Source organism: Marmota flaviventris, chromosome 8 (assembly GCF_047511675.1).
Source record: "Marmota flaviventris isolate mMarFla1 chromosome 8, mMarFla1.hap1, whole genome shotgun sequence".
Lineage (NCBI taxonomy): Eukaryota > Metazoa > Chordata > Mammalia > Rodentia > Sciuridae > Marmota > Marmota flaviventris.
The window spans coordinates 3,636,009-3,662,785 of NC_092505.1; the positions used below are offsets into that span (position 1 = coordinate 3,636,009).

Genomic DNA, 26,777 nt, shown 5'->3' on the forward strand with positions numbered 1-26,777 from the left:
CTGCAGGGAATGAGCCGGGAGTGAAAGAGCCAATTACAAAAAGGTGACGTGCTGTACAGCTCCTGAATGTAAACATGACAATTGTGAAATAAGATTTTAGGAATAGAGGAAGGATTGGCGATGCCAGGGAAGCACGGGTGGGTTGCAGGAGGGCGCAGGACCGAGGTTCTGTTTCTGGACTGTGCTGGGGTACACGAACCTCCTTCGCAGGCCTCAGCGCGGTGTTGAAGTTAGCACACGGAAACGCGGGCCAGCAATACCTGGGAATTTGGATAAGATCGGCGATGGTATCGAAGTCAACATCATGGTTGTAATATCATACTTTTTTCCTTTGCAAAGTTTTGCCAAGTAGCACGAGGGAAACGGGGTAAAGTGAGTTATTTTCTTATAATTTCGGGTGACTCGACAGTTACTCAAAATATACAAAGGAAAGCGGGCCAGTTGTCCTCGAGCCTCGCACACCTGGGGAGCGCCCAGAGTCTGGATGAGTCCACCTGTCTGTCCGCACTGCCCAGGGGCCTGCCCAGGGGCGGGGCCCGCGAAGCCGGCGGGGCGGGGCGTGCTGCGGAAATGACGTCTTCGGGGCGGGGCGCGCACCTGGGCACCTGGGCGGCCGCGGCGGCGCCGGGCGGCGGCGAGACGCGCGATGGAGGGCGACGGCGCTGGCCCGTGGGCCCTGGGGCTGCTGCGCACCTTCGACGCGGGCGAGTTCGCCGGCTGGGAGAAGGTCGGCTCGGGCGGTTTCGGGCAGGTGTACAAGGTGCGCCACGTCCACTGGAAGACGTGGCTCGCCATCAAGTGCTCCCCGAGCCTGCACGTCGACGACAGGTCAGCGGCCGGGCGGGGCGCTGGGGCAGGCGGCGGACCGCGCCGTTCGGTGGCGCACGGCGACGGCCAGGGCCGAGGGACTGGAACTCGGGGGGCTCTCCAGTCTATCTACCTCCGGAGCAGCCTCGGGGGGAACCCGAACGCGGGCGAGGCCCAGAGGCGTGGGACGGGAGGACGCGGGGGTGCTTTGTGGAGCTCCGGGTCTGGCTGCGCTCGTCCAGGTGCCGGGCTGCGGCCCCGCGGGGGACCTCGGGGGCCGCGTTTGCCGGAGAAGTACAGTGCCTATTTGCTCTGCTTGACCCATCCCGGTTCCTGGCCCGAGCGGCCCCGTAATTTGGGGGTCCCGAGTTCGCCTTGCGCCTTAGATCAGCGCCCCCGGGACGCGTACCCCCCCCCCCCCCCCCGTCCTGGGATCTGTCTGGGCGCTGCGGTCTGCTCCGGGCTTAGAAAAATTGCCGTGTGGGCATCTGGGCTTTGTGAGTGTAGGTAGGCTCCGTTCGACTTACTCAGTAATTTACATAGGAGCACAAATTGGTGTAAGACGGTAATTATTTCGGTCGGAAGCACGGATTTGGCTCGGGCGAAGCGTCCTCAGCTCCCCGCACTTGGGCACTTGGCGTCGTGCCCCAAGGGTCCGGGCTTGGCCAGAGTCGTCGGGGCCGGGGCCTTGTTCTGCCCAGCACTTCCTGGCCGCACGCTTTAGTTTTCGGGGACTTCACTTCGAAGGCGAGCCTTTGCGGGAGGGCCTTGCATTAACTGGCTCTGCGTCCTTGCCACGGGCCTCGGGCACCCGTGTCCCTGTGTAAAATGCCCGCCACTCCCTGGCAGGACTGCTCAAAGGAATGAGGGCGAATGGAAAGGACAGAGAACCCCACCACTCCGGAGGATCCAGTGGGTCGGACTGTGGTCGATGGGGGGAAGATACTTGAAAACGAACCCCCTCATTCATCCTGTGCAGTTGAGTTCATAAGCTTCACGGTAACGTGTTTTTCAAGTGTTCCATGTGGAAGCCTTTCCCCGTGTTTCCACGGAGCCTCCTTGGACAGATCGGGCAGGCAGCTTTTTCTAGACTCCACCTGGCTGCCTCAGACCTGGGTTCCCCTGCTGGATCGTTGTGATGGGCTCACCTCTCGGCTTTCCTGTAGGTGGTGGTGTGTGCTGTCCCAGCCTCCAGTAGCTATGGCTGGCTGGTGAGAGGTCCCGTCCCCTCCCTGTGCACCCTCATCCTTGGCCAGGGAAACCCACCGAGAGCAAATTTCATAAGTCACCACGGTTCAAGGGAGATGGCTTGCTGAGGCTGTGCAGAGCTCAGGCCTCCACTCTCCCACCTTGGGAACCTCTCAGGCTGGGAGGGGCGCTGTGGTTATTTTGAGGAAATTAAACCACTCTGAATACCATCCAGCAGGTAGTTCTGGAATATGCCTCTTCATGGGGACACTTTATACCCTTGGGCATGTTAGTTTGACGGAGTTTTCAAGCCAAAATGGGCTTTATTCACCAGCCAAGATTGAATACCAGTTTCTGTTTTGGGAGGGCAAAGTGAACAAGCACAGGTCCAGGTGATGTCCCAGCCCGCGTCCTGGGAGCAACCCCTTGTCCCTAGGGTGGCTTGAAGATGAAGCTGGGTTTCTCCCCTTGAGGTGGGTCACTTAGGATCCTGTAGTTGAAAAGTGTTTTGTCCTTTAACTGGAAGCCTTTCCTGCCCTGCCCAAAGCAGGCAGGTGGTGGCATGTTGGCTGCTAGGTGGAGGTCAGAGGCTCCATGGGGAGGCATTTCACCTGCTGCCCTTGGCCTGGGGTGGTGCAGGCTGCAGTTGTGCATCTGCCACGGGGCCTCTCTACTAGAGAGGAGGTGGGCAGGCCCTGCAGGGTGTCAGCTCAGTCCTTAGGGTTGTCACCAGCTTGGGTGATGGGGATGTATAGCCCTCCTGCTGTGGTGCGGGGGGCTGATTGTGGTGCAGTCTTGCCAGTTGCTGCTTCTTATTTTTTTTGTACCAGGAATTAAACCCGGGGGTACTTAGCCACTAAGCTGCGTCCCAGCCCTTTTTATTTTGAGACAGGGTCTCCTAGCTTGCTTACAGCCTCATTATATTGCTAAGGCTGGCTTTGAACCTGTGATCCTCCTGCCTCAGCCTCAGGTTGCCAGTTGCTTCTAAATCTTGAAATAGTTGTTGAGCTGTCTGTCCGGCGGTGTCCCCCCCCCCCCCCCCCCCCGTGCTCGCTCTTTTGGTGCCCACCCTGCACTGCATTTGCAAGGTGTGACCTGGAGGAATGGGATTTCCTGGGGTCTCTATGTGCAGGCCCCATCCATCCCCTCACCTCCCATCTTGTCTTGTCTGCTTGAGGATGGCACCTCTTACCCCTGCCAGTGGTCTGGGCCTCTTCCCAGGGTGACTGGACTGTATGGCCAACTCCACTGTTGCTTAGGGTCCCACCACAGGTACAGGTGTGGGCCAGGCTGATTTTCATTGGACAGGGCTGCTTACCCCTCAAGGCACATGCTGCCCTGGCCCCAATCTTTATCTACCCTTGGCCTTGGCCAGCCCTGACGGTCACACCTGCAGGCCGCCCCAGGCCTTGTGCCCAGGCATGTCTATGCAGAGAGGGTCAGTGCTTGTTAGATGCACCCCGTACCCATTTCAAGGCTTCCTGGGAGCCAGGATATTTTTGCCAAGGGGTCCCTGTTCCTGAGCTTCTCTTTACCTGGCTTGGTGCTTTGGGAAATCACGCCTGTCAGCTCTGGGTATGTGCCCGGCCTCCTCACCCGACTCTAAATGGGGGGTCCTGGGTACATGTAGGGTGGAGTGCAGGGCCTGTTCAGAGAGAGCAAGTGACTCCAAGGACCCCATTCCTCCCTGCCCCGCCCCCAGCTCTGGGAGGCTCACAGTAAGGGAGCACAGGCAGCGGCTGTGAGCTGGGCCTGGCTGGTCGGGCGAGCCTGAGCAAACCCGGGGTTTGTAACTACAGAGCCCACAGTCGGACAAGCCCAATTCCTGTCAGTTTTAAAAATAGCAGTGTGGGAACCCCTCGGAGGCTCCCTGGGAAGGTAATTGGACTGCCCTGCAGCAGCCCTGGCAGAGAGGCTGCTCACAACTCACAGGATGGGGCCAGGCTGCACTCTGCCCAGGGGGTTCCCAGGCTCTCTCCCCCTTCTCCAGCTCTGTCCCCTCCCCCTTCTCCAGCTCTGCCCCCTCCCCCTTCTCCAGCTCTGCCCCCTCCCCCTTCTCCAGCTCTGCCCCCTCCCCCTTCTCCAGCTCTACTGTGACCTTGGCCTCCCTCCCCTCCAGCTGGTCTTTTTGTCTTTGGAGTTTCTGACTGAGCTGCAGGAACCCCGTGGCTTTTCTACACGTGTGTCAGCCAGCTCTGGAGGGCTGGCAGGGGCCTGCTGGAGAAATGACTGGCCCGACACCATTCTGAGGTTCTTTTAAAGTGTCTTTAAAAGTCTTTAAAAGCAACTTGGTCCTGTCAATGCTGAGATTTTTCCATCTGGAGCCATAGGGTGTCGGGCTGGGGTGGGGTATTTTCTGCTGGGAAGCCCAGAATCAGCAGCCTTTCCCCAGCAGGGAAGCCGGAGGCAGGACGAGGACCCGCCTTCCTGCTCCTCACAGCTTTAAGGCCCTGTTTTAATTAAACTGCTGTCAGCGGGTTCTGCGGTCCAGAAATGTCCACTTTGCTGTGAACCGTGGTCCCCTGAACTGGGCACCTGGACGTCTGGGCTCTACCCCTGCCCCAGCACTGAGGTTGAGCTCTGGGGACTGGTCTGAAATCCCTCCAGTATTTAAAGTATTAGTAATAATCATAAACCTATGCTTCCTTTTGTGTGGTCGCCAGACACTGGAAACACTGCTTAGGGGGAAAATGTATTTTAAATAATAATAATTGCTATGGACAAAAAACAATGGTGGGTCCCTCAGGACTTCAGCTCTCCTGGGGAGTGCCCTCCCGGCCTCCAGCAGGCCCTGCCAGGCTTCCAGAGCTGCAAATGCACCCAAGGAGGGCAGGAGCCGCTGAGCCTGTGGGCTGTGGTGTGCATCCTGGGGCTCTGAAGAGAGGCTGCTGGGTGGGGACCTTGGGACTTTGCCTCAGGGGCCAGTAGATAAGAAATGGTATAAAAAGTTACAGTGAATTGCCGACCCTTGTGAGCAGAGCCAGGGCCTCTGCCACCTTGTGCTTGCTCAGCCCTGTCTGCACCTGAGGGTGGTTTTGTCACCGGAGATGGTGGCTTGTTTTGCAGGGTAGCTGATCTCCTCCCTGAAATGCCCTGAACCTCGGCTCCTGAGAGGAGAGGCAGTGCGGACGGGCTCCCTCAGGCCAAGTGCCCAAGCTGGTGCTGGCTCCCCTGGGGACCCAGCCCAGGATCAGCTTTCTGGTGTAAACCTTCCTTGGGTGCTGTTTTTAGGTGGGGTCTGTCTCTGTTCTACATAGAGGAGGTGGGTGGGTGGGAGGCGTGGTCTGCCCGGGCTGCCTGTGTTAAGCTTGATGGGCAAACAGATCAAAAGTTTGCAGAGGGGCTCGGAGCTTCCGTTTTTTAGGTTAGTCTCAACTGAACCAGCTTGGTTCTCTGTTTCGTTATCACCGGGTTGGCGTCTAGGGGCCCCGCTTGGGATGTATGTGGCAGGTGGAAAAGTGGCTGACCAGCCTGTAAATACCTGAACTGTCCATTCAAGACCTCAGGACAGTTCCTTGCTCAATTTACCCTGGAAGTTCTGCAGAAGGACTTGTGCCAAAGCCACCTGGCACCATGGGACAATAGGGAGGCGTATGAATGGGCCACTTTTTAAGAGAAAATAAGAGCAGTAGGAAAAAGACATATGGTAATAATTTTGATTCTTGCGAGGCAAGTGCTTTACCACTGAGCCCCAGCCCCAGCCTAATAATTCTGATTCTCAACAAGATGCAAAACTGAAGCAGAGCAGGTTGCAGGTCCCAGTTGGTGATCCTTGGGACCTGGTGACACCAGGACCCGTGGAGTTGGTGACTGGTGAAGGTGGTCCTCATGCTGGGGCCTGCTTCAGTGAGTGGTACTTCCCGGGAGAGAAAGGGACCCAGCAGAGGGGACACATTCTCCCCCCTCAGTGCCTGTGGAGTCTGGGATTAAGGTCGGAAGTGCCACTGGCCAGGTCTGGACTGTTGGTCTCCAAGTCAGGTTCAGCCCATGGTGCTTAGGGATCTGCCCCTGTTGGGTCCCTGAGCCTGGCCAGGCCCTGGGGCTGTGAGGACCCTGGTGTGGGCAGGGGCTCACAGCACAAGGGGCCTGCCACCTCTCGCTGCTGTTAGTCACTTAGCCAGAGTGCTAGGAAAGCCAGCTGCGCTGAGCTCCTTGCTTTGTGGTCACTTGGCCATGCACGTTCAGTATGTTTCACATCTTCTCCAGCTCCCGACACGGCTGGCTCGCCCCTCTGAGCCCCTCTGGTGCTTTATGGGAGCTGCCTGTGGGTATGTACGAGAGAGCTCAATGCTGGTAAGAATCCAGGGGTTCCTCTTGCCCACCTGCCATCCTTCCCACATGCGGCGTCTTTACAGCTGTCAGGAAGCCTGGGAGATGGCTGCTGTCTCAACAAGAAGGTCAGATAGTCAAGGAATGGCTCTGTCTTGTTGGCACAGTTCGGAATTCTCCAGCAGGCTCCAGTGGGAGCAGGCACAGAGGAGTGTCCCCACAGCTGCTCTGGGGTTGGATCAGGAGGAGCAGGCTGTGCCAAGCCCCAGGAGAGCCCCAGGGTGGAGCTATGGTGATGGGTCTTGAGTTATGGGCAGGAGCTTGTGCTGGACCCTGCAGTCCCGAGAGTTACCTCAAGGCTGCCCCAGTCTGCACGGGATGTGTGTGGACACCGAATGGCCCTGTTCCCAGCTCGGTATTTGGGGGCGCTCCAGGCGTGTTCTGGACTTTCCCTGTGGGGAGCTTGTTGTGACTGGAAAGTGGCTGTCCCAGCCCTCACCTGTTCTCAAGGGGCGAGGCCTGGGCGCCTGGATCCCCCAGCCTCCAGGGTGCCTCCTGGGGTCCATGTTGTAGAGCACTGGCCAGATCCTGCATGGCCAGGTCATGTCCTCCTGGATCTGGCCTTTTCCCCTCAATGTGCGTGCGCCAAGACTTTTGACCCCTGACCCTGGCACGGCCCGCTGCTTTGCACCCTCCTCCGAGTGACCTTCGGCCAGGGGCTGGCAAGCGCCTCCGTCGGGGATGGAGAACGGAGGTTCCTGGCTTCGCCGGCTGTGGGTCTGTTGCAAGTGCTCATCTCACAGCCCGTGTGTACACAGGTTGGAGCTGGTGAAAGTCCACTGCAGAAGCAGGTGGCAGGCAGGACAGCCACTTGGTGGCTTCTCCACAGGTGGGACACACAGCCAGCACAGCTCCCAGGGAATGAGAGTGGGTCTCAGGCTCATTGGTACCCCAGCTGTGTTCAGAGGTTGGCATCATTCACAAAAGCCAAGAGGTGGGAACCGTCTGGGTTGTACACAGTGTAGGGTGTTCCTACCATGGCGTAGTATTCAACCATGAAAATGAGGGACATTTTGATAAGTGGTGTAACAAATTAGGCCTTGAAAACATACTTAGTGAAATAACCAAACACTGAAGAACAAATACTTTGTGATTCCACTCACGTGAGGTGCCTGGATGCACAGTCGTAGGGACTGAGAATAGGGTGGGGGCTGGGGAGGCTTTACTGTCTAACAGGTGCAGATTTTGTTGGGGAGATAAGTTCTGGGCGTAGGTGGCAGTGATGGTCATGCAGCTTTAGGAAGTGTGTGGTGCCGCTGGCCGGGGGTTTGGAACAGTTAGGAGGGCGCGCGCTGTGCTCCCTAGTGTGCGAGTGGGTTTGGGCTTTCACAGGGCAAGTGGGCTCCTCGGGTAGATGGTCAGTCTCAACTTTCAGCCCACACTGTCTTCCCTCCCCCAAGAGAAGGCAGTGTCCACTGCCAGGCTCCAGCCCGGGGTGCCCAGGTGGCCTGCGGGTATCCAGATAACTGCTGGAGCTCCTCTCCTGTGTACTCCGAGCACCCTGGGGCTCCAGTGTTAGGGCTGTGGCACTGGTGGGCTCCGTGAGTGCCCTGACCGTGGCTGGCTGGGCGGGGGCCTGCCGCCCCGCTCACTCCTTTGAACTTTTGCAGGGAGCGTCTGGAGCTTCTGGAGGAAGCCAAGAAGATGGAGATGGCCAAGTTCCGCTACGTCCTGCCTGTGTACGGCATCTGCCGCGAGCCCGTGGGCCTGGTCATGGAGTACATGGAGACGGGCTCTCTGGAGAAGCTGCTGGCCTCCGAGCCGCTGCCCTGGGACCTGCGCTTTCGGATTGTTCATGAGACAGCCGTGGGCATGAACTTCCTGCACTGCATGACCCCGCCACTCCTGCACTTGGACTTGAAGCCCGCAAACATCCTGCTGGACGCCCACTACCACGTCAAGGTGGGCAGCACCGTGCCCTGGGAAGTGGGCGGCTGGTCTGTGGCCAGGGAATTGGGGTGCAGCTGTAGGCTATGGCGAGGTTGGGGAAGGAGGTATTCTGTGGGAAAGAACTTGAAGCCAGGGCCTCTCCCAGCATAAAAACTCCGGGCCCCCAGCTTGTGGTGGCCAGCAACACTGCAGAGTCTGTATTGGGAGAGAGGCCCTCTGAGTGCTGGGGCCTCCCCCAATCCTGGCACGCGGGAGAATTCTGGGCGCCCTGGAAGCAGGTTATGAATTTCAGGTTCTAGACTCACTGAGTGTTTTGTGAAATCAGATTAGAGACCAGACAAGGGTCACATGAGGCTCTGAGGGGGACTTTCCACCTGATGTCCCATCTGGGGAGGTGTGGAAGGGACAGTGGTGCCCTGGGAGGCCCGTTTTTACTTTTTTTCCCCTTTATAAGTTTATAAAACCCGGAAGGCGTGAGAGCCGTCTGACCGGCCTCGTGCGGCGGCCTGGACTTGGTTCTCAGCATGGCCAGTTTGTGTCAGGCTGTACGTCTTGAATGTTGTTCCTTTGGATGGCCTTTGAGTCCAGGCTGTGTCACCACTGGCCCTGGGTGGCACTGTCTGTTGAGAGCCACAGCCGAAGGGGCCCCAGCAAACTTCCAGCTGCCAGCTGATGATTGGCTCACAGCGGCCCCAGCAACATCTAGCTGATTGGCTCCTCGGCCCCAGCAACATCTAGCTGATTGGCTCCTCTGCGGTGATGCTCATTGGACTGTTTCCCTGCCCTTTCAGACCACGGAGCTGCTCATTGGGGGACTTTTTTGGCTCCGCCCACGTGACCCAGCCAATGGGCCTCAAGAGCAGGAGGATTGTGGGAGGTGGAAAGAAGCTTGTGTGGGAGAGAGAGGCTTGTGGAAAGCCGGTGGTGGCAGTTGAGGCTCTGAGGGTTTTTCCTGAGAGGCTGTTTTGTTTGGCGTGTGTGGTTCTAAAAATAAAGTTAGTTTCTTTTGACAAGTGGCTCCTGATTGTGCCCAGCCAGACTGCGGCAACTGTCCTGGGCTCTTGCCCTGTGGTGGTGGTGTCACTCTCAGGAGGCCTGAGTCACACGTGGGCCCCTCTGTCCTCTTCCGTGCAGGAAAACAGATCCCTGAGGGAGAGAAGGAGCCGAGAGCCAGGGCCGGAGTGGTCCTGAGGTGCAGCGCACAGCAGGGGCACGGCCGTGGCTCGGTCTCTTTGTTGTTCCTGTCTGCACAGCGCTGCTGGCCCTTCCTGTTGACCCGGCCTTTAGGAGACACCTGAACCCAGGGCCCGCCCTGCCCCCGGGCTCTGGGGTGGGCCTGGTGTGCGATGGCCCATGTGGCACTCACGGAGCCCCTCCTGCAGGGGCTCAGTCAGGTGGAGAAGCGGATTTTCATTCTGGACAGTGAATATAAGCTATTTCTTGGGTGGGCCTCACTGCACCGTAGGTTTTAACTAAAAATGCACCTGCCGTGACGTGAAGCAGGGAGTCGGGGCGGTGAAGACGCAGGCACAGGACCAGGAGTGAGGGAATGAGCTCTGTAGGCTCCAGCAGCTGCCGTCCCAGCTCCTGTCCCCTGTGGTTGGCAGGGCTGTTCGGTTTCTTCCCGGGGAGTGCAGGTCCTGAGGGCCCAGTGAGTGTGAAGTTCTTTGCTCTCAAACATGCCTTCTGCACCAGAAAGAGAAGCACGACAGGCCCCTGCTCCAGGGCAGGGCTTATGCAGGACTGACGGCTCCACAGTAGAGGTACAGTGTGGACGGTGGCCACTTGCTAAGCTGGGCCCCACAGGGGTTAGATGAGTGGCCAGGATGACCACCGCAGGTGTGGAGCATGAGCTGGAACCCGTTCTGCGGGGCTGCAGAGCCTTGATTTCCTGCCTGTCCCGCTGCCGTCTGGCAAGACCAGGAAGATGCAGTGAGTGGTACAAGGCAATCCCTCAGGATGGAGTGAGGCAGAGGGCAGGGTGTGCAGGGGCCGGCCAGGCCTTCGTCGGGGGCAGGCTGAACTGCTGTCAGAGGTGGGGAGAAGACCCTGGGTGTGGAGGAAACAGCCCAAGCAACCTCAGGGAGGTTCTGGCTTGATGGCGTGTGGGCAGGGAAAGCCGCAGGCATCCTTGGGTTAACATAGAGGGTGCCTGAAGGTGACCTTGTCTTTAAGGACTGCTGGGTGGGTTTTTGCAAGCCCCTGGGCTGCCCGTGGCCTGGCTGGGCACCTGTGCCCCTCGCTCCTTTCCACACTCTCCTGCCTCTCTAACAGGTGTGTGGAATGCACACGGGGTGGGGGGTGTAGGCATTCCTTGGAGGACACAGTGACGTCCTTCTTCTGGGTGTGGGCCTGGGGTGCAGCCCCCGGTCCTGTCAGCTGGGTGGGGAGTGGAGCAGCAAGATCATTCCTTCTCTAGGTTGTCATCAGGGGTCAGTGACTGGTGAGTGCTCAGCATGATGCCCACCCAGAGTGCTTAGCAGGTTAGCTGCTGGCTGGTGGCTTGTCACCAGCAGGTCATCCATCACCTCAGGTCAGGCACGGATGCTCACTCAGGCATCTTCCCCAGCTGTAGTCGCTCCGCAGAGACCCAGCACTTGCTCAGTGAGCGAAGAGTGCTGGTCTCGTCCTTGTGTCCCTGGACACACTGGGCTTGCCTTCCCTGCAGGCCATTTTGGTGTGGACTCCGTGGACTCGAGGGCCTTTGGTTTGTGCCTCCCCTTCCCTTTCTTAGAGACCTTGGTTTTGAAGGGCTGGACCTGATGGAGTGTTCATTCCTAATGCAGATTTTTTGAAGAAGCTGCTAGAATGGTGGGCAGGTCCTCCGAGAGGACATGACTCCATGCTTCTCTGCTGGCCCAGGACAGCTGTCCTCCTTGCCTGAGTGCACCCTGAAGGGCCCCAGGAAAGGTTTGGCCACCTCTGAGAAGCCCCAAACAGAGTCTTAGAAACAGCTGCCTGGGGCCTGGGGTGCGGCTCCGTGGTGGAGCACTGGCCTAGCACGCACCAGGCTCTGGATTTGATCCCCAGCACCGAAACGGGAGGAAAAAACAAAGCAACAACAGCAGGTGTGAGGAGGCAGCCGCGCTCTGGGTCGGGTCGGGTCGGGAGTGCTGCCCCACGTCGGGAGTGCTGCCCCACGTCGGGAGTGCTGCCCCACGTCGGGAGTGCTGCTCCACGTCGGGAGTGCTGCCCCGGGGCCTGAGACGGGCTCTCAGGCTCTGAGGCTCGGGTGCGTTGGCCCCGGGTTTCCAGGCGGTTTTGGTGGGTGGACATTCGAGGTAACACATCTCTACTGTGGACCAGGATGAGCCGCAGGTTGCCGTCCACCACTTCCTGTGGCTCAGACGCGTGCTGCCTCTCTGTACCCAGGGGGGTTAGAGCCAGAACCCCAGGGCAGCCATCTGTTCTGCCAAGTATGTGAAATATAGTATGTTTTAAGTTGTCGCCTCACATTACTCTGTGTTGGGTACAACAGCTCTCCATGTTGAGATGATGCTGGGTAATATGGTGGGGTCGCAGGCTGCGCGCTCACCCCTCCGCCCAGGCCAGGCTATTCGGAGCGCCATGGCATGGGGGCAGGATCCGCTGTGTTTGAAGTGCCCTTCCTGTTCAACAGCCACGGGCCACTTCGTTACTCTGGTCCAGCTGGGTCTGAGGTTGAAGGGCCACATTCTTGGGGGCCCCTGTGAGCCCTGAGCTCTCGGGACACTGAGTCAGATGCCGATGCGAGAGTGTTCGTGGGCCAGGAGGCCTTTGCTGCTCATGGTCTGTGGCGAGAGCCGGGGTGAGGGGCAGCCCAGGGCCCGGCCAGGCGGAGGTGCCCCTGGGAGTTCCGCATTCCCAGACTGCGTCTGATGCCAGGCTTTGGGCAGAGAATGTGTGCTGCTCTCTGTCACCAAGTGTATCTCAAAGTGGCTGGTCTGTTTGGGTCAGTGACAGAGAGGAGGAGAAATGCCTGTGTTCAGAGAGAAGCATGGAGCACCGGGCTCCCCAAATCCCAGCCTGTCTTCATTTCTGAATTTAAGGCCTGGCAGGCCACCAGTGGTCTTCTAACAGACGTTTTCTCTGTCGCTGAACCTGTTCTGAGAGGTGAAGTGCTTTTCCCTGCCTCCCAGCGCTGGGCTTCTCGGGACGGAGCTGCGGGACAGGGTGATGGTTTTGTCTGGGGAAGTGGCAGTTTCTTCCCGGACTTCTCAGGATTTCTCTTGAGGCCTGAGGCTGGTTGAGCCCACAGAACCTGGGGGACCCAGAATGGGCGCTTGGGCCTGGCGAGCTCCAGCCTGGGCGCTGCTCAGCTGGGCTACAGGGGCGAGGACTGACCTGGCCCCACCAGTGTCTTCCTGCTGTGCAGGGTGAGGGCCGGCCTGGCTCCCTGTGGTCATGGTCAGCCTGGCTGCATGGGTGTGTCTTAGGAGGAGCCCAGGGGTTAATTTAAAAGGCTTAAAAACGCTCCACTTGAAGAAGAGGAGACAGGGAACTTCTCCCTGAGGATTGGGTGTCCAGTGAGAGTTGTGGCTTGGTTCCAGCAGCGTTTCACGGGGCCTGGAGGAGAGGGGCCACTCCCGGCGGCCTGTGTGGTCCTCAGTGGGTGTAAGCGAGCCATAAGAGTGTCTCTGCCAAGGGAGTCAGGGGTGGGGGTCCCTGAGTGTCGGGGGCTGGGGGCTCACCCCTGAGCGTCTGCTGATAACAGACGTTCTGGCAGAAACGGCATGCCCCGTGGGGTCGAGGCGAGGTGCGTGTTGTGCTTGCTAATTTAAAGGGCCTCTGGAGGTGTGTTGCCCTTTGAAGGATTTGCTGCCACTTGTCAGCCCAGCTGGAGGGTTGCACAACCATCTGGCCCAGCCTGTCACGTGTGTTCCTTCACCTGGAAACCCTGGGCGCTGCTCTTCCCTTGGTGCCACCAGGGAGTGTCAGCCACAGGGCAGACCTGCTGCCTTGCGATGTGGGGCTGTGGTTCTCGAGTTCCTTGCCCAGGGAATCTCTCCTTAAACCCTGATCTCTTCCCGTCCATCCAGGTGGTGGCTCTTTAGCCTGCAGACGCTCTGTCTGAGCTGCCTTGCCTCCCGCCTGCCCGGGCTGGGCTACCTGCAGGAGTGAGCAGAGCGCTGGGGGCACGGCCTCTGGCTCGGGGGCGCTGCCAGCTCACGGCCGGCCCCTGGCCCCGTGGAGGGCTGACCTGCTCCCCCCTGCTCTGTTTCAGATTTCCGATTTTGGGCTGGCCAAGTGCAGCGGGCTGTCCCACTCTCACGACCTGAGCATGGATGGCCTGTTCGGCACCATCGCCTACCTCCCTCCAGAGCGCATCCGGGAGAAGAGCCGGCTCTTTGACACCAAGCACGATGTGTACAGGTGCGTGATGCCCAGCCCCATCCCTGTGGGCCCCTCTGGGGACCCTGAGCCCGTGTCTTCCTGTCCTGAACAGGGGCTTTCAGATCACTCTGGGTGTGCATCAGCAGTGGGTTCAGTCCAGGTGAAAGGGGTGTGTGTCTTTTGGGCGGGGATGTTAGCCTGGGGGCAGGTTCCCCCGCGTACAAGAGACCCCTCTTCCCAGTGGGTGCTGCTGCCTGTAGATGAGCCACTCCTGGCGGCAGGGTGAGGACCGGCCTGGCTCCCTGTGGAGCAGGCAGCGGTGCTGTGCTGGGTCTCCTGTGGCAATTTTATGAAACATGCATTTTATTGTCAGAAAACCCTGTTGCTTTAAGTGGTCGCCGTGCCCATGTGCCCGTGGGTTTGGGCTCTTCACAGTTCATTTTTCTCTGAACTTTGAGGAGGGAACTGCTTACACTTGTGGGGTCACCTGGCTGCGATGGAGGAGCATGGGCAGGACCTGTGAACCTGGTTGCCAGGTTACCAGATTCCTTTCATTTTCAAGTTGTGAGAGTTAGTCTCACAGAGAAAACGGAGGCAGGGAGGGTGCAGCCATGCACCAGGAGCTGCTCGGGCTCTGCCCTCGTGCCACCGCCACCGGGGTCCTGGCTGACTGGTTTGGCAGTTGCCCTGGTACGTGAGCTTGCCCTACCTGGAGCTGCGGCTCCTGGCCTTCGGGGACCATCATGGCTTGCAGAGTCGGGGAGAGTAGGTAGGGTGCTCTGTTTAGAGCTGAGTTTTCAGTTAGTGTGAGTTCTTTGTGCTTCGTGGGGTGAGTCTTTGGACTCCTTTTTTTAATTTTAATTTTTTAAATGCACTGGATTGGGCCCCTTTCTTGGTGTATCTAGAATAATTTATATGTGAGTATGCGTCCCGAGTGGCCAGCAAAGGGCTTTGGCACAGTGAGGCCACCTCAGATGTTCTCCCTGCCCTTTCCTTAGCAATCCTCTGAGATCTCAGAGAGCCAATGGGAGTATTTGCCCAGTGCTCCACGACTGTCCTTAGAGTCAGAACCCTAGAGAGCAGCAGGGGGCCATGAGGACACCAGCAAACGCCTGGTTACCTGCTCTGTGCCCAGTGGGAAGAAGGTGGTACCGTCTGCTCTCCCCGAGAGCCCTCCAGGGTCCTGCCTGCTGCCTGAAGACTGCGGCTCAGCCACGAGGTCTTCTGTTCCCACCTGAGCCCAGGTGGGGGTGTTATCCAAGATGGCTTCCCCTTTTAGAAATGCAGGAGAAATGTCCCGGGGCCTCCTTGGGAGCCTTGGAGGGGCTTCTCCAGCTGGTTGCAGGGTGACCGCGCCCCAGACCTGAGCTGAGGGTCCTGAGCCACGCTAACGCACCTGGCTTCTTTTCCAGCTTTGCCATCGTGATCTGGGGCGTGCTCACACAGAAGAAGCCCTTCGCAGGTGAGTGGCGCTGCCCACGAGGTGCCAAGCAACGTCTCCTGGTACTGTGGGGCATCTTCTCAGCCCTGGGGTGGTGCCTGTGACCCAGCAAGGCCACCCCACTATTGGCTTTTCTATACACTGACAAAGTGCTTTGGCAGAGTTGTTTGCAGGCAGGAAATTACACATAGGACACATACAGGGAAAGAGATTCGGAGGAGTCCATTCTTAGGGGCCATTTAATTTTTTTGTGTGGAATACATAACAAAATATGTCATTTTCACCATTTAAAATGTGTGATTCTGTGACATCGGGGACGTTCACAGTTACACAGACAGCATCACGGTCTGGTTCCAGACACCCTTGCCACCCCAGCAGGAGCCCCTGCCCATCTGCGGTCACTCCAGCTCATCCCCGCCCACCATCCCCTTCCAGCCTCTGGCAACCACTGATCTGCTTTCTGTCGGTGGATTCGCCTTTTTTCAAAGGAAAAAAAGAAAGAATTGTGAATACACATGACAGATTTGCTCTCCACACTGCCTGTGAACATGTGGTCCAGTAGTAGTTAGGGTGTCCACACGCTGGAACAGCCTCCTAGACCAGAAAATGCTCCCCCACCTCCCCAACTAGGCAGTCCCTATTGTGACTTCTTTCCTCAGAATTTCAGTACCTGGGTTTAATTACTGTAAAGTCTGGGTAGCTTTTACCTGCATCGGAGAGGAGAGCCTTTTTCTCTGCATTACTCATGATATTGTGTGGTATGACCAAAGATGCCAAAAAAAAAAAAAAAAAAAATACACATCTTGCTAGCCTGTGCCAGGCTCAGGTCTGGGAAAGAGAAAGGGTCTCTGGACGACCCTCAGGCCTGGGAGTCCGTGGAGGCAGACTCGGCCAGTGTGTGGAAAAGGACTGAGTCATCCCGGAGCCTTGTGGACGTCCCAGACCCCTCTCGAGGTCCTACCTGTCCTCTGGCTACCACTGCACTTTGTTCCCGGCTGCCCTTCCCGAGGCCCATGCTGAATGCACCTCACGCGCAGCCTGCCGGTTGGACATGAAATTGTCTGGCGGGTTGACACCTGGAGCCAGGTGTGCGGGGCCAGTGTGAGGATTGCGCTCTTGCTGCTTCATAGCCTCCTAGGCGGGCGAGCCAGGTGCAGGCCGCGTGAGGTGCCAGGGCGTTTTCTGTCCTGTTTGGCAGTAGGAAGTCTCCCCGAGGTGTACTTGACTTTCATTTCATTAGAGGGTTTGAGGTCTGCATTGTCATGGAAATACCCGCAGACACTAAGACAGTGACTGTGTGGGACAGACCGTGTGGAGTCCTGGCAGTTGTCAATGTGGGCCAGCTCTCCACCCCTGCTGATGGCACCTGCCTTTGTGGAGGGCTTGCTGGAATCACGGGGGCAGGAACACTGTGGGGAACCAGAAGCCGGGAGGCCAGCCTGAGAAGAACCCGGCCCTAGGGCTGCCTCGGGCCCTCCCCTCAGGGCGGAGGAGAATGGCCGGTGGAGCGTGGTGGCTTCCGGTGGCTTCTGGTGCCCTGACGGCTGCACTTGTCCCCTAGATGAGAAGAACATCCTGCACATCATGGTGAAGGTGGTGAAGGGCCACCGCCCGGAGCTGCCCCCCGTCTGTAGGCCCCGGCCGCGTGCCTGCGGGAACCTGCTGCGCCTCATGCAGAGGTGCTGGCGCGAGGACCCACGGGAACGGCCCACCTTCCAGGGTGAGTGTTAGGTCTCCCTGGGGCCAGGCTCTGGATGGCTTTGCTATTGCCACAGAGGTGATGACCAGCCTCCTGGTGGGAACAAGGTGCACAGGGACTCGGGGCCCAGACGAGTCCTGCAGGGGCAGGTCACCTGGCCCTGCCTCAGACCTCCAGCAGTCAAGGCCAAGGTGGGGCTGCTGGACCCAGTGGCTGCCTTCACCGCCCCCACCCCTGCTCCTGGCCAGGACGGGGCTTGCTGCCCAGGGGAGCCCACGATTTCAGTTCAGACACAGCAGGGTGTCTTCAGGAGACCGCCCGACTGGGCCTCTTGGCACCGTTCTCCTGGGGTCCTGCCCTCCTGGAATAGAGAGGTGGGCCGTGGGTAGTCAGCCCTGGTGGATCCAAGGCAGTCCCTGCTCTCACAGCATGCAGGGGGACAACCTGGGGACAACAAGGGCAGGGCTCACCGCTAGTGCTGCTGGCAGGGCATTGAGGCGGCCTTGCCCTGTGTCTGGTGAGCCCTCCAGCTGGTGGCACGAGGCAGGCCAGGCCTGGTGGGCGGGTTGCCCTGTGGGGGTCTGGGGGTCCTGGGTTCTGCTGACTGATCTCAGTGCTGATGGCATCTGGCTCAACCTGCTGCTTGGAGACTTTAGGGTGTCTCTGTCCCTTTGGAATTGTGTAGAAACTGTTAGCCAAATGACATGCTCCTTTTTGTCTTTTCCCCCTCAAAGAAATTACTTCTGAAACCGAGGTCCTCTGTGAAAAACCTGACGAGGAGGTGAGAGAGCCAGCTCCAGACCCAGCAGGGAAGAGCCCGCCGGGGCCCAAGAGCGAGGTGAGGGGCCTTCCAGCCCACCCCTGCCTCTGCAGACCCTGGCCAGCCGCCGCCTCCCTGAGCCGGCCCTGTGCCCGCCTTGTGCCCAGCTCTGTGGCAGTGTAGGTCCCTGGGCATCCCCGGGCTCATCTGCCCTCCTGCTGCCCTTTCTTCCCTGTGTCCTGCCAGGGGTTGTGTGAACAGTGTGGGCGCCCACTTGAACTGCTGGGTCTCACTGGACACCTGAACCACCGGGCTCAGAAGGCCCAGCCTCTGCTAGGCAGGGCAGGCGGGAGGTGGCTGCTCTGGGTCCTGTGCCCCCTGCTTCCTCACTGCGCAGAGCTGGTTTGTTCTGTGAGTGTGACAGGTTATCTCAGAGGTGACAGGAAGTTCCAAGTGCCTGGAGGGCAGTAAGAAGGAAGCACCTTGCAGAGTGAAGCCTGGTACGCAGCCTGTGGCACGTCATCAGTGCAGGGCAGTCTCCCCAGGGAGATAGGCACACGGAATAGAAAAGGGCTGTGGGCACGAGAGCGCCTGGGGCAAAGGCACCGGGAGGCTTGGAAAAGAGGTGGGCTGGGTCCCCGATAAGGCAAGAGAGGCAGCCAGCAGGTGGATGTGGCTCAGTCTCCCAGGAGACCAAGTCAGAGTGAATCCAAGGGTCAGCGGGCGGGGGAGGGGGTTTGGAACAAACGGTCATGGTCGGGGGGAATTGTGAGTCCCGCCAGGAATCTCCCATCTCATGCAGAAAGACCCTTTAAAGGGCCTCTTGATGTGCGCTGGATTGGATCACTGTGTTGTCCCTGAGCTGGACCCACCCTGGCCTACCCACATACATTTCCAAAGCCTGACTTAGCCCAAGGGCAGGCTGGCCTGCGGCTCGTTCCCGTTTCTCATTAGTGCAGACCTGCTGGACGCGCAGGGCCAGCCCCGCTCTCCCCTCCGCGTTCCCGCTGTGCCTCTGTCTGAGGCGCTGTCCACACCTCCCCTCAGCCCGGGCCTCTGGAGCATGCCGTGCTGGATTTGACAGTTTTCTCACAGTGTCCGTGCTGGGCACCAGGGGGTCGGTGCAGCCCCGAGTCTCTGGGTTCCCTCGTGCCGTGCCGTGGTCACGTCACCCACGTCACTTCCTGGTACCCGATGGCGTTCCCTCCTTGCCTTGGTGGAGGACCAGGGCCCTCACCTCCTCCCTCCTCGTTGCAGGCTGTGCCCGGGTCCTCGCGTCTCAAGCGCGCCTCTGCCCCAGCCTTCGATAATGACTGCAGCCTCTCCGAGCTGCTGTCGCAGTTGGACTCTGGGATTTCTCAGACCATCGAAGGCCCCGAGGAGCTCAGCCGCAGCTCCTCCGAGTGCAAGCTCCCGTCGTCCAGCAGTGGCAAGAGGCTCTCGGGAGTGTCCTCCGTGGACTCCGCCTTCTCATCCAGAGGGTCCCTGTCGCTGTCTTTTGAGCGGGAACCTTCCACAGGCGGTGAGCAGCGGCTCTGTCCTGAGAAAGGACGAGCCTGATGACGGGGCTCAGTGGACAACTGCAAAACCAGGTGTCCACTTCCTGGCCCTGATGATGGTCCTGTGTCCTCTCTTGGGTAACTAGGCAGCTTGGGGTGTCAGCATAGCTGTGCATTGAGCACAGATCCGGAGTCGCACACACCGGCAGAGCAGCCCCGTAGGGCGTCACTTAGGGCATGAGGGGACCAGGCCACACCACCTGCCCGTGCAGTGAGGTCTTGCCTGGCCAGCCCTGGGGCAGAGGCTGACTTCAGGCCTGCAGGTCGGAAACTTGAATTCCATCCAGTGATCCTAGCAGCCACCCGCTCCCCTTTCCATGGGTGCCGGCCCTGTACTGTGTCTCAGTGCTGCAGACCTGTCCCCCTTTCCAATACTTGGGCCTGCTGCTGACCGCTCTGGTGTTTTGTAGACTGCCTGTTAGGAGGAGTCCTCCTTAGCCACCTGCTGTGTGTGTTGAGCTATGTGTGCTGCTGGGGATCAAACCCCACACGTCACACATGCAAGGCATGTGCTCTGCCACTGAGCTACACCCCCAGTACTTTTTATTTAGAGAAGGGGTCTTACAAAGTTGCTGAGGCTGGCCTCAAACTTGGGATCCTCCTAACCCAGCCTCCACCAGGCCTGGCTCTGTTAATTTTAATGGGCCTTGTTTTTACAAGATGGTTTTTCCCTGTTCCTGCCCAAGGTGCTCTCATCCTTTTTGGGGGTGGGACGGTGTTTCGTGGTAGACTGGGGATATCTCCCTGGAGGAGAGGATTCTGGGTCTTACCAGCCCCCTGGGTAGAACGTTGGGGGAGAAAAAAGGCTTTGCAGGTTTGGACACACCTGGAAGACAGATGGGGTGGACCCAGTGACTAGAAGCAAGCGGTGGTCAGTAGAGCTGAAAAGGGCGGTCAGGGCCAGGTTCAAAGTTGCCAGAAAGAAACATCAGAACCTCCCATGGAGAAAGGTGCTCCCGGGCCTTGGTTCAGATCTGGCACTGCTGACGCCTCGCCCTGGTGCCTGAGAGGGTTTCCTCCTGGCTCCTCAGAACGTGTGTCAAAACCCAAGTCCATCTGGGCAGGTCCCGTTCTTGTAGTACTGCCCCACACCCCACCTCTCTTCCTACATCCCCTGGAGAATCTTATTTCATGTGAATCAGAAGAGTCTTAATTTCATGTGAATCTGGATTTCAAACCTTGGAGTTGAATTTTTGTGTTAAATAGCAGGCTTTTATCCTAACACTGGGCCAAGAGTCCTGAAATATGAGGCCCGAAAACATCCTGTGATGTCCCCTGTGCAGGAGGTGCCATTCAGAGGTCAGGCTGGGAGCTGGAGGGTGTCCCGAGAGGCTGGCCAAGTTTCTGAGCTCCTGCCCGGGGTTTTCCTTCTGCCTCTTACATCCCTTTCTGAATGAGGGAAATGAGCCGTCTTGCCATTCCTGAGCACCGGGGCTCCTCCGAGTTTTACTCCCTTTAAACCAACGCAAGGCAGTGGAATCACTAGAGTGATTTTAATTTGCAAATTGACAAAGGAGGACCTCGGACGTGGCTTCTGGCTAGATCTCACAGTGGGATGCTCGCTCAGTCCCTGCGGGTGAAGTGTGACCTGGAGGCTGTGCACATCCTGAGGTGCTGGCCCAGAGTCCAGGTGTAGGTTCCCCGACCCCCAGCCAGGCCTTGAGGAGCCGGCGTCCCGGCTGAACTCGCCTCTCCTCTCCCTGCAGACCTGGGCACCACAGACGTCCAGAAGAGGAAGCTGGTGGACGCCATTGTGTCGGGGGACACCAGCAAGCTGATGAAGATCCTGCAGCCCCAGGACGTGAACCTGGTGCTGGACGGCAGCGCCAGCCTGCTGCACCTGGCCGTGGAGGCCGGGCAGGAGGAGTGCGTCAAGTGGCTGCTGCTCAACAACGCGGACCCCAGCCTGACCAACAGCAAGGGCTCCACGCCGCTGCACCTGGCCGTGGAGCGCAGGGCGCGGGGCATCGTGGAGCTGCTGCTGGCCCGGAAGATCAGCGTCAACGCCAAGGACGAGGACCAGTGGACGGCCCTGCACTTCGCGGCCCAGAACGGGGACGAGGCCAGCACGCGGCTGCTGCTGGAGAAGAATGCCTCCATCAACGAGGTGGACTTCGAGGGCCGGACGCCCATGCACGTGGCCTGCCAGCACGGGCAGGAGAATATCGTGCGCATCCTGCTGCGCCGCGGCGTGGACGTGGGCCTGCAGGGGAAGGATGCCTGGCTGCCCCTGCACTATGCTGCCTGGCAGGGCCACCTGCCCATCGTCAAGCTGCTGGCCAAGCAGCCAGGGGTGAGCGTGAACGCCCAGACACTGGACGGCAGGACGCCCCTGCACCTGGCCGCTCAGCGCGGGCACTACCGAGTGGCCCGCATCCTCATTGACCTGTGCTCCGATGTCAACGTCCGCAGCCTGCTGGCCCAGACACCCCTGCATGTGGCCGCGGAGACGGGGCACACGAGCACCGCCAGGCTGCTCCTGTATCGTGGTGCCGGCAGGGAGGCTGTGACCGCAGAGGGCTGCACTGCCCTGCACCTGGCGGCTCGGAATGGACACCTGGCCACTGTCAAGCTGCTGGTGGAGGAGAAGGCGGATGTGCTGGCCCGGGGGCCCCTGAACCAAACTGCACTGCACCTGGCCGCTGCCCATGGGCACTCGGAAGTGGTGGAGGAACTGGTCAGCGCAGATCTCATTGATCTGTCCGACGAGCAGGGGCTCAGTGCGCTGCACCTGGCTGCCCAGGGCAGGCATGCGCAGACCGTGGAGACGCTGCTCAAGCATGGGGCCCACATCAACCTACAGAGCCTCAAGTTCCAGGGTGGCCAGGGCCCCGCGGCCACGCTCCTCCGGCGAAGTAAGACCTAGCCTCCTGCCTCAGAACCAGAGGTCTCTGGGCCTCGTGTCCATCTGTGTCCATGTGGGACAGGAGAATGCTCTGCCGGGACACTCCACTCACCCTGCTGTGGCTGCCAAAACTGACCCGGCAGAGGCCAAAGGATGAGGCCATGCCCCGTGGGGGATGCTGCTAGTGTGTGCTGCCCTCCAAATGGGCTTGGCTGGAAAGACTCGGCAGCTGACCCACCAGCAGCCTGGGCACCTGGCGTCATAAGGGACAAAGGGTCGGGATCATTTCGTTGTACTCCTAACAGGTCCTTTGGTGACAAGGCCTGGGCAAGGACGGCTGCTTTGTCCCACAGCGAGCCCCTGTCACTGCTCGAGCATGTCCGTTACAGGTGAGTCACAGGAGGACGTGTCCTCTGTCCTCACACCCGCGGTGGCAGAGGTGCCTGCCCGACCAAGTGCAGCGCGTTTTGTGTGGGAAGCACCTTGGCAGATGGTGTTAGGAGCGAAGCCGAGGTGGGACTGTCTGGTCTAAGGACTGGCCATGACATCACAGCATGGGCTTTAAAAGCCGTCAGTTATACCCACCTTGGTGTCCTGCTCGTTTGTCCCGCGAGCAGTGAGGGCATCCTGCCCAGCCCCCTGCACTGACCCTGGCCGCCCATCATTTCTCGTTGCATAAAATGTTTTCTGGTCTCCAGAGCCACGTGTGTAGAGTCCTTGGAAAATCCTCCCGCTTCGCTCTGGACTGAGGAGTGTTACCGCGTGGAGAAGCTGCTTGTCTGGCTGCTTTCCAGGTCTTGTTTTGGTGGCCGTTGGCACCGAGGGGGCGCTTGGGGTGTCTGGGGTTTTCTGACCTCTCTGCAGTGGCACCCTGGGTACTAGGCCTTGGCAGTTGGTTGCAGGAGTTGGTTGTACTCAGACACGTAAAGGATTTGGTCACTGATAGTATCACTGCAACATTGTCACACGAATCCTGCGGTTGCCCTCCAAACACTGTTATTAGAATTAGTTTATTGCAGATCGTGACAAATGTGCTGTGGCTGGGGCGGTGATACGGACGGAGATTGATGTTAATGTACCGTGTATGTCGATGTGACCTGTGGGCAGGATGCGGACTCTGCGGCAGGAGTGCCCACCTGTGACGTGGGCTGTGCTGTAAGACGCCTCGATGTGCTTGCGCTGCGGGGCTACCTTTGTGTAGAACACGTGGACTGTGTGAGGTCTGTTGACATCAATAAAGCGAAGTAATCTCCTACTCCTTGGAGGTCGAGTGGCTACTTTTACTTATAAGTAAGCTTTAATTACCTGGTTCCTGAAAACAGAGCCCAGGGCGGTTGTACGCGGTCTGGAGACAAGGTACATCACACACTGAATTCACCTGTGACCGGGGTCGAAGGGAGCAGAAGGGCTTGGGCGTCCCTCCCCCTGAGCCCAGTCCCACACATGGTATGCAGCAGGAGAGAAGTCCATGTTGTTAAAAGAAGCTCCCAGCACCTTAGTTTGTATTCTGTTTTAAGTGCTACTCATTTTAATTTGTTTTGTATTTTGAAATAACTTCAAATATAGAAGAGTTAAGAGAATTGTTTATACCTTTCCCAATTTCCTACTTTCTACATTTGATCTCATCCTGATCATTCTTTTCTCATCCATATACCCAGTCCTCTTCCGATCCACCTGTCATCTAAAGGTTCCACCTGTCTGTCCATCCATCCGTCACCCACCTGTCCACCTACTCACCTGTCCACCAGCCACCCACCATCTGCCTCGCCCAGCTCCACCCACCTGTCTTGAGACGAGGCTGCAGACCGTGTGCGCCATCCTTAAATCTTCCTAAAAACAAGGACTTAGGACTGAGGGGAGAGTTGTAGCTCAGTGGTAGAGGCTTGCCTAGCAGGCACAGGGTCCTAGGTGGGGTCCCCAGCTGCAAAAAAAAAACCCTTTTCTGATATCCGCAGTCTACCCATCAAAAATCAGGAAATAAACCACCACCCAATCTGTAAATCCTTTCCAAATTCTACTGATTGTCTCAAAAATGTCCTTTATAGGGACAAAAAAGGAATCATGCTGACGGCAAGAGGCAGCTCTTCCTCTCCCTCTGGTCCAGGACCTTGGTCCAGCTCGCACGTCCCCCGTCCTGCCCTCGTGACGGGCCTCTTTGGGGAAGTGGCTTGGCCCGGGTTGTCTGGCCCTCCATGAGGCTAGGGTCGGGCTGAGCATGGCCGGCCGCAGGAGCACTGGTGTGATGACTGTCAGTGCACAGACGGGGTTCCTGCTTCGCCTAGGCGGGTGGCTCAGGCTGAGGGCCTCCGCACACCCCGTCCCCCTGTGACCCTGTGAGCCTCTTTGCTGGAGTCGGTGAGGCTCCCCAGCCTCAGCAGCAGCCCCTGCTGCCAGGAGACAGGTGGAGGGTGGTGCTGGGAAGTAGGTTGCTGCAGGGGAGCTCGTGGTAACTGAGATATCCCGGCTTCTCGCCTCTCAGCAGAGGTGGAGGGGAGGCGTGTGGTCACTCACATGTATGGACACGCTCTGCCTGGCCACACCAGGCCTTGTGGACGGGCCAACACCCAGCACCCTGAGTGTTGGTCATACTTATCCATATTGATATCTCGGCCTCCCTCACCCTCCATTCAAGCCCCTCAGCTCAAAAACGGTGTGTGGCCAACTGCCAGGTACCCCTCACCTGCGGGCCCAGCTGCCTGGCCAGCTTCCTGGTCCTGCGCAGGGACAACTCTTAAGCATCACCTGTGCAGGACCCCAGCCTGCATCCCCTTGCTCACGCCTCGCCTTTGGCCAGCGCTCCAGCCCCTTTGCCCTGGCAGGTAGGTCAGTGTCCCCCCTCCCCCCCCCGTCTTGGAACCGTGTCCCCTGGCAGGTAGGTCAGTGTCCCCCCTCATCTTAGAACCGTGTCCCCTGGCAGGTAGGTCAGTGCTCCCCCCCGTCTTGGAACCGTGTCCCCTGGCAGGTAGGTCAGTGCTCCCCCCCTGTCTTGGAACTGACACGTCCCTCCTCAGGGAAGGAGGGACATTTCCTCACTTCACCCTGTGACCCACCCAGGCTCAGCTCAGCTCAGCTCCCAGGGCTGAAGATTCAAGACCCCTTCACTGGCCCCTGAGGAGAACAGCGCCCCCCTCCTGGGAGGCAGAGGGGCAGAAACCCCAGCCAGCCTTCCAGGACCCCCACCCCAAGCAGCCAGAGAGGGGTGCCCGCCCACCCTCTGCAGCCCACGTCACGGGCATGGCAGGTTCTCAACAGGCTGTCCCTGGCTGGAGCAGGACAGGAGCCCTCCTGGGGGCCAGGCCTTTCCTTGTTACCCAGCAGGACGTCGGCTTGGGGACCACCCAGCAGAGGCCCTGCCCAGCCCCCGACCCAGGCCCTCCAGTCATGCTGCTGGGCCCTGGGAGGGCTGGGGACACTCTTTCTCCTGGGCCAGCCTACCAGGGGCCATGGGTCAGGTGCACGGAGACTGCGTCCTCAGCACCCTAACCAGAGGCCTGAAGCAGTGCCCTCGAGGGCGGAGGAGAAACACTGACCCATGTCAGCTGTCCCTTGTGGTTCCAGGTGCCAGGCAGGACTGTGCTGAAGGTGTTAGGAGGGTGCAGCTCCTGCGTGGGGTCCTTCTGGGGTGAGGCCGGGTGGAGTGTGTCAGCTGGCAGTGACAGTGACACGCACCCAGCACCTGCTGCCTTAGGGACTGCCAGCTCCACTGTCCAGCTGCAGGGCCCACAGTCCTTCCAGAGGCACTGTCAGCTCCAGACACTGGCTCTTTACTTCTAAAACGTGGTTGTGGTGGGGCCTCCTGTTGGTGCTGCAGAGCGGAGGAGGAGGGGGAGGAGGGGGGGAAGGAGGAGGAGGGGGAGGAGGGGGGAGGGGGAGGAGGAGGAGGAGAAGGGGGGGAAGGAGGGGGAGGGGGAGGAGGAGGGGGAGGAGGGGGGGAAGGAGCTGACGCTCAGAGAATCCCTGTCCTGAGCTCACACGTTGGTGGCCAAGGGCTTGAAATCTAGCCTAGTGACTGGGCAAGTTTGTGTTAAACCGGACAAACCTCCCTCCCTCCCGTCACGTGTGGTCAGGAGTTTAGCACTCGCATGGCCCCGCCCCCTTGCCATCCTCAGCTGGTGAGGGCCGCAGGCTTCCTTCCATCTGTCCATCCACAGGGTTCATATTCGGGACAGGGAGATGGTGTTTGCTACAGAGGCCGGAAGCGCTGGGGTGGGCAGCCCACCCCCCTCGTGTGCTGCTGGCCACTGTTTAGGCCCCGTCGATGAGAAAGCCTTATGTCCTGTACCAGCCGGAGTCGGTGGCTGGGTCCGGGCTCCCAGCACTGCCCTTTCTCCAAGCTGGCATCACTGACGGGGAGAAAATCATCTCTCTCGATGCTCTCCGAACTTACATCTCTGCTTGAGGACCCCGGTAGAAGGACAGCTCCTTCCTCTCCATGGTCCACCCCCAAGACCCCAGCCATACACAGCTCATAGGTCCTCAGACACACTTCCCACAGTTGGGCAGTTTGGAGAGCTGGCGGCCTCCCACCTTTAGGTGGGCAGCATCTCCCCCCTTTAGAGGGGATTATGATCAAGGCACATGGAGGGACCCATGGCCTCTCAGAGCTGATGAGGTGTCCTGGCCCCTCTGCCTGGCAGTGCAGGGCCCAACCAAAGTCAGCCGTGGAGGCCAGGGAGGAGGCTCTAACTGGTCAGGTTGAATCAGGCTGGCAGACACCACCCCCAGTGTCCCAAGGACAGTCAGGGACACCTTTACTGGAAAGGTGGCCTACCAACTACAGTCATAGTCACAGGGGTCCTCCAAGGGGTTCCGTCTTAGGGACCCTCTATAGAGAGCCCACAAACAGCCTTGAACACCCAAAAGTCGTGCATGGAGTGTGTCTGTGCATGTTCTTAGGAAAACGGGTTGTAGGGCCCCACCTTGGAATCCCAGGAGATTCTGGAAGG

The 26,777-nt window shown here is 59.0% G+C and overlaps 1 protein-coding gene across 1 annotated transcript; it reads left to right on the forward strand.

The window, feature by feature from the left end:
- Positions 1-646: 646 nt before the first annotated feature.
- Ripk4 (receptor interacting serine/threonine kinase 4) lies at positions 647-23,086 on the forward strand. Its single transcript, XM_027929185.2, has 8 exons — positions 647-828; positions 7,935-8,226; positions 13,418-13,566; positions 14,940-14,989; positions 16,530-16,688; positions 17,402-17,505; positions 18,685-18,949; positions 20,693-23,086. Exons 1-8 carry the CDS (start codon positions 647-649, stop codon positions 21,850-21,852), a joined length of 2,361 nt encoding a protein of 786 aa, XP_027784986.1. The 3' UTR covers positions 21,853-23,086.
- Positions 23,087-26,777: the final 3,691 nt, after the last annotated feature.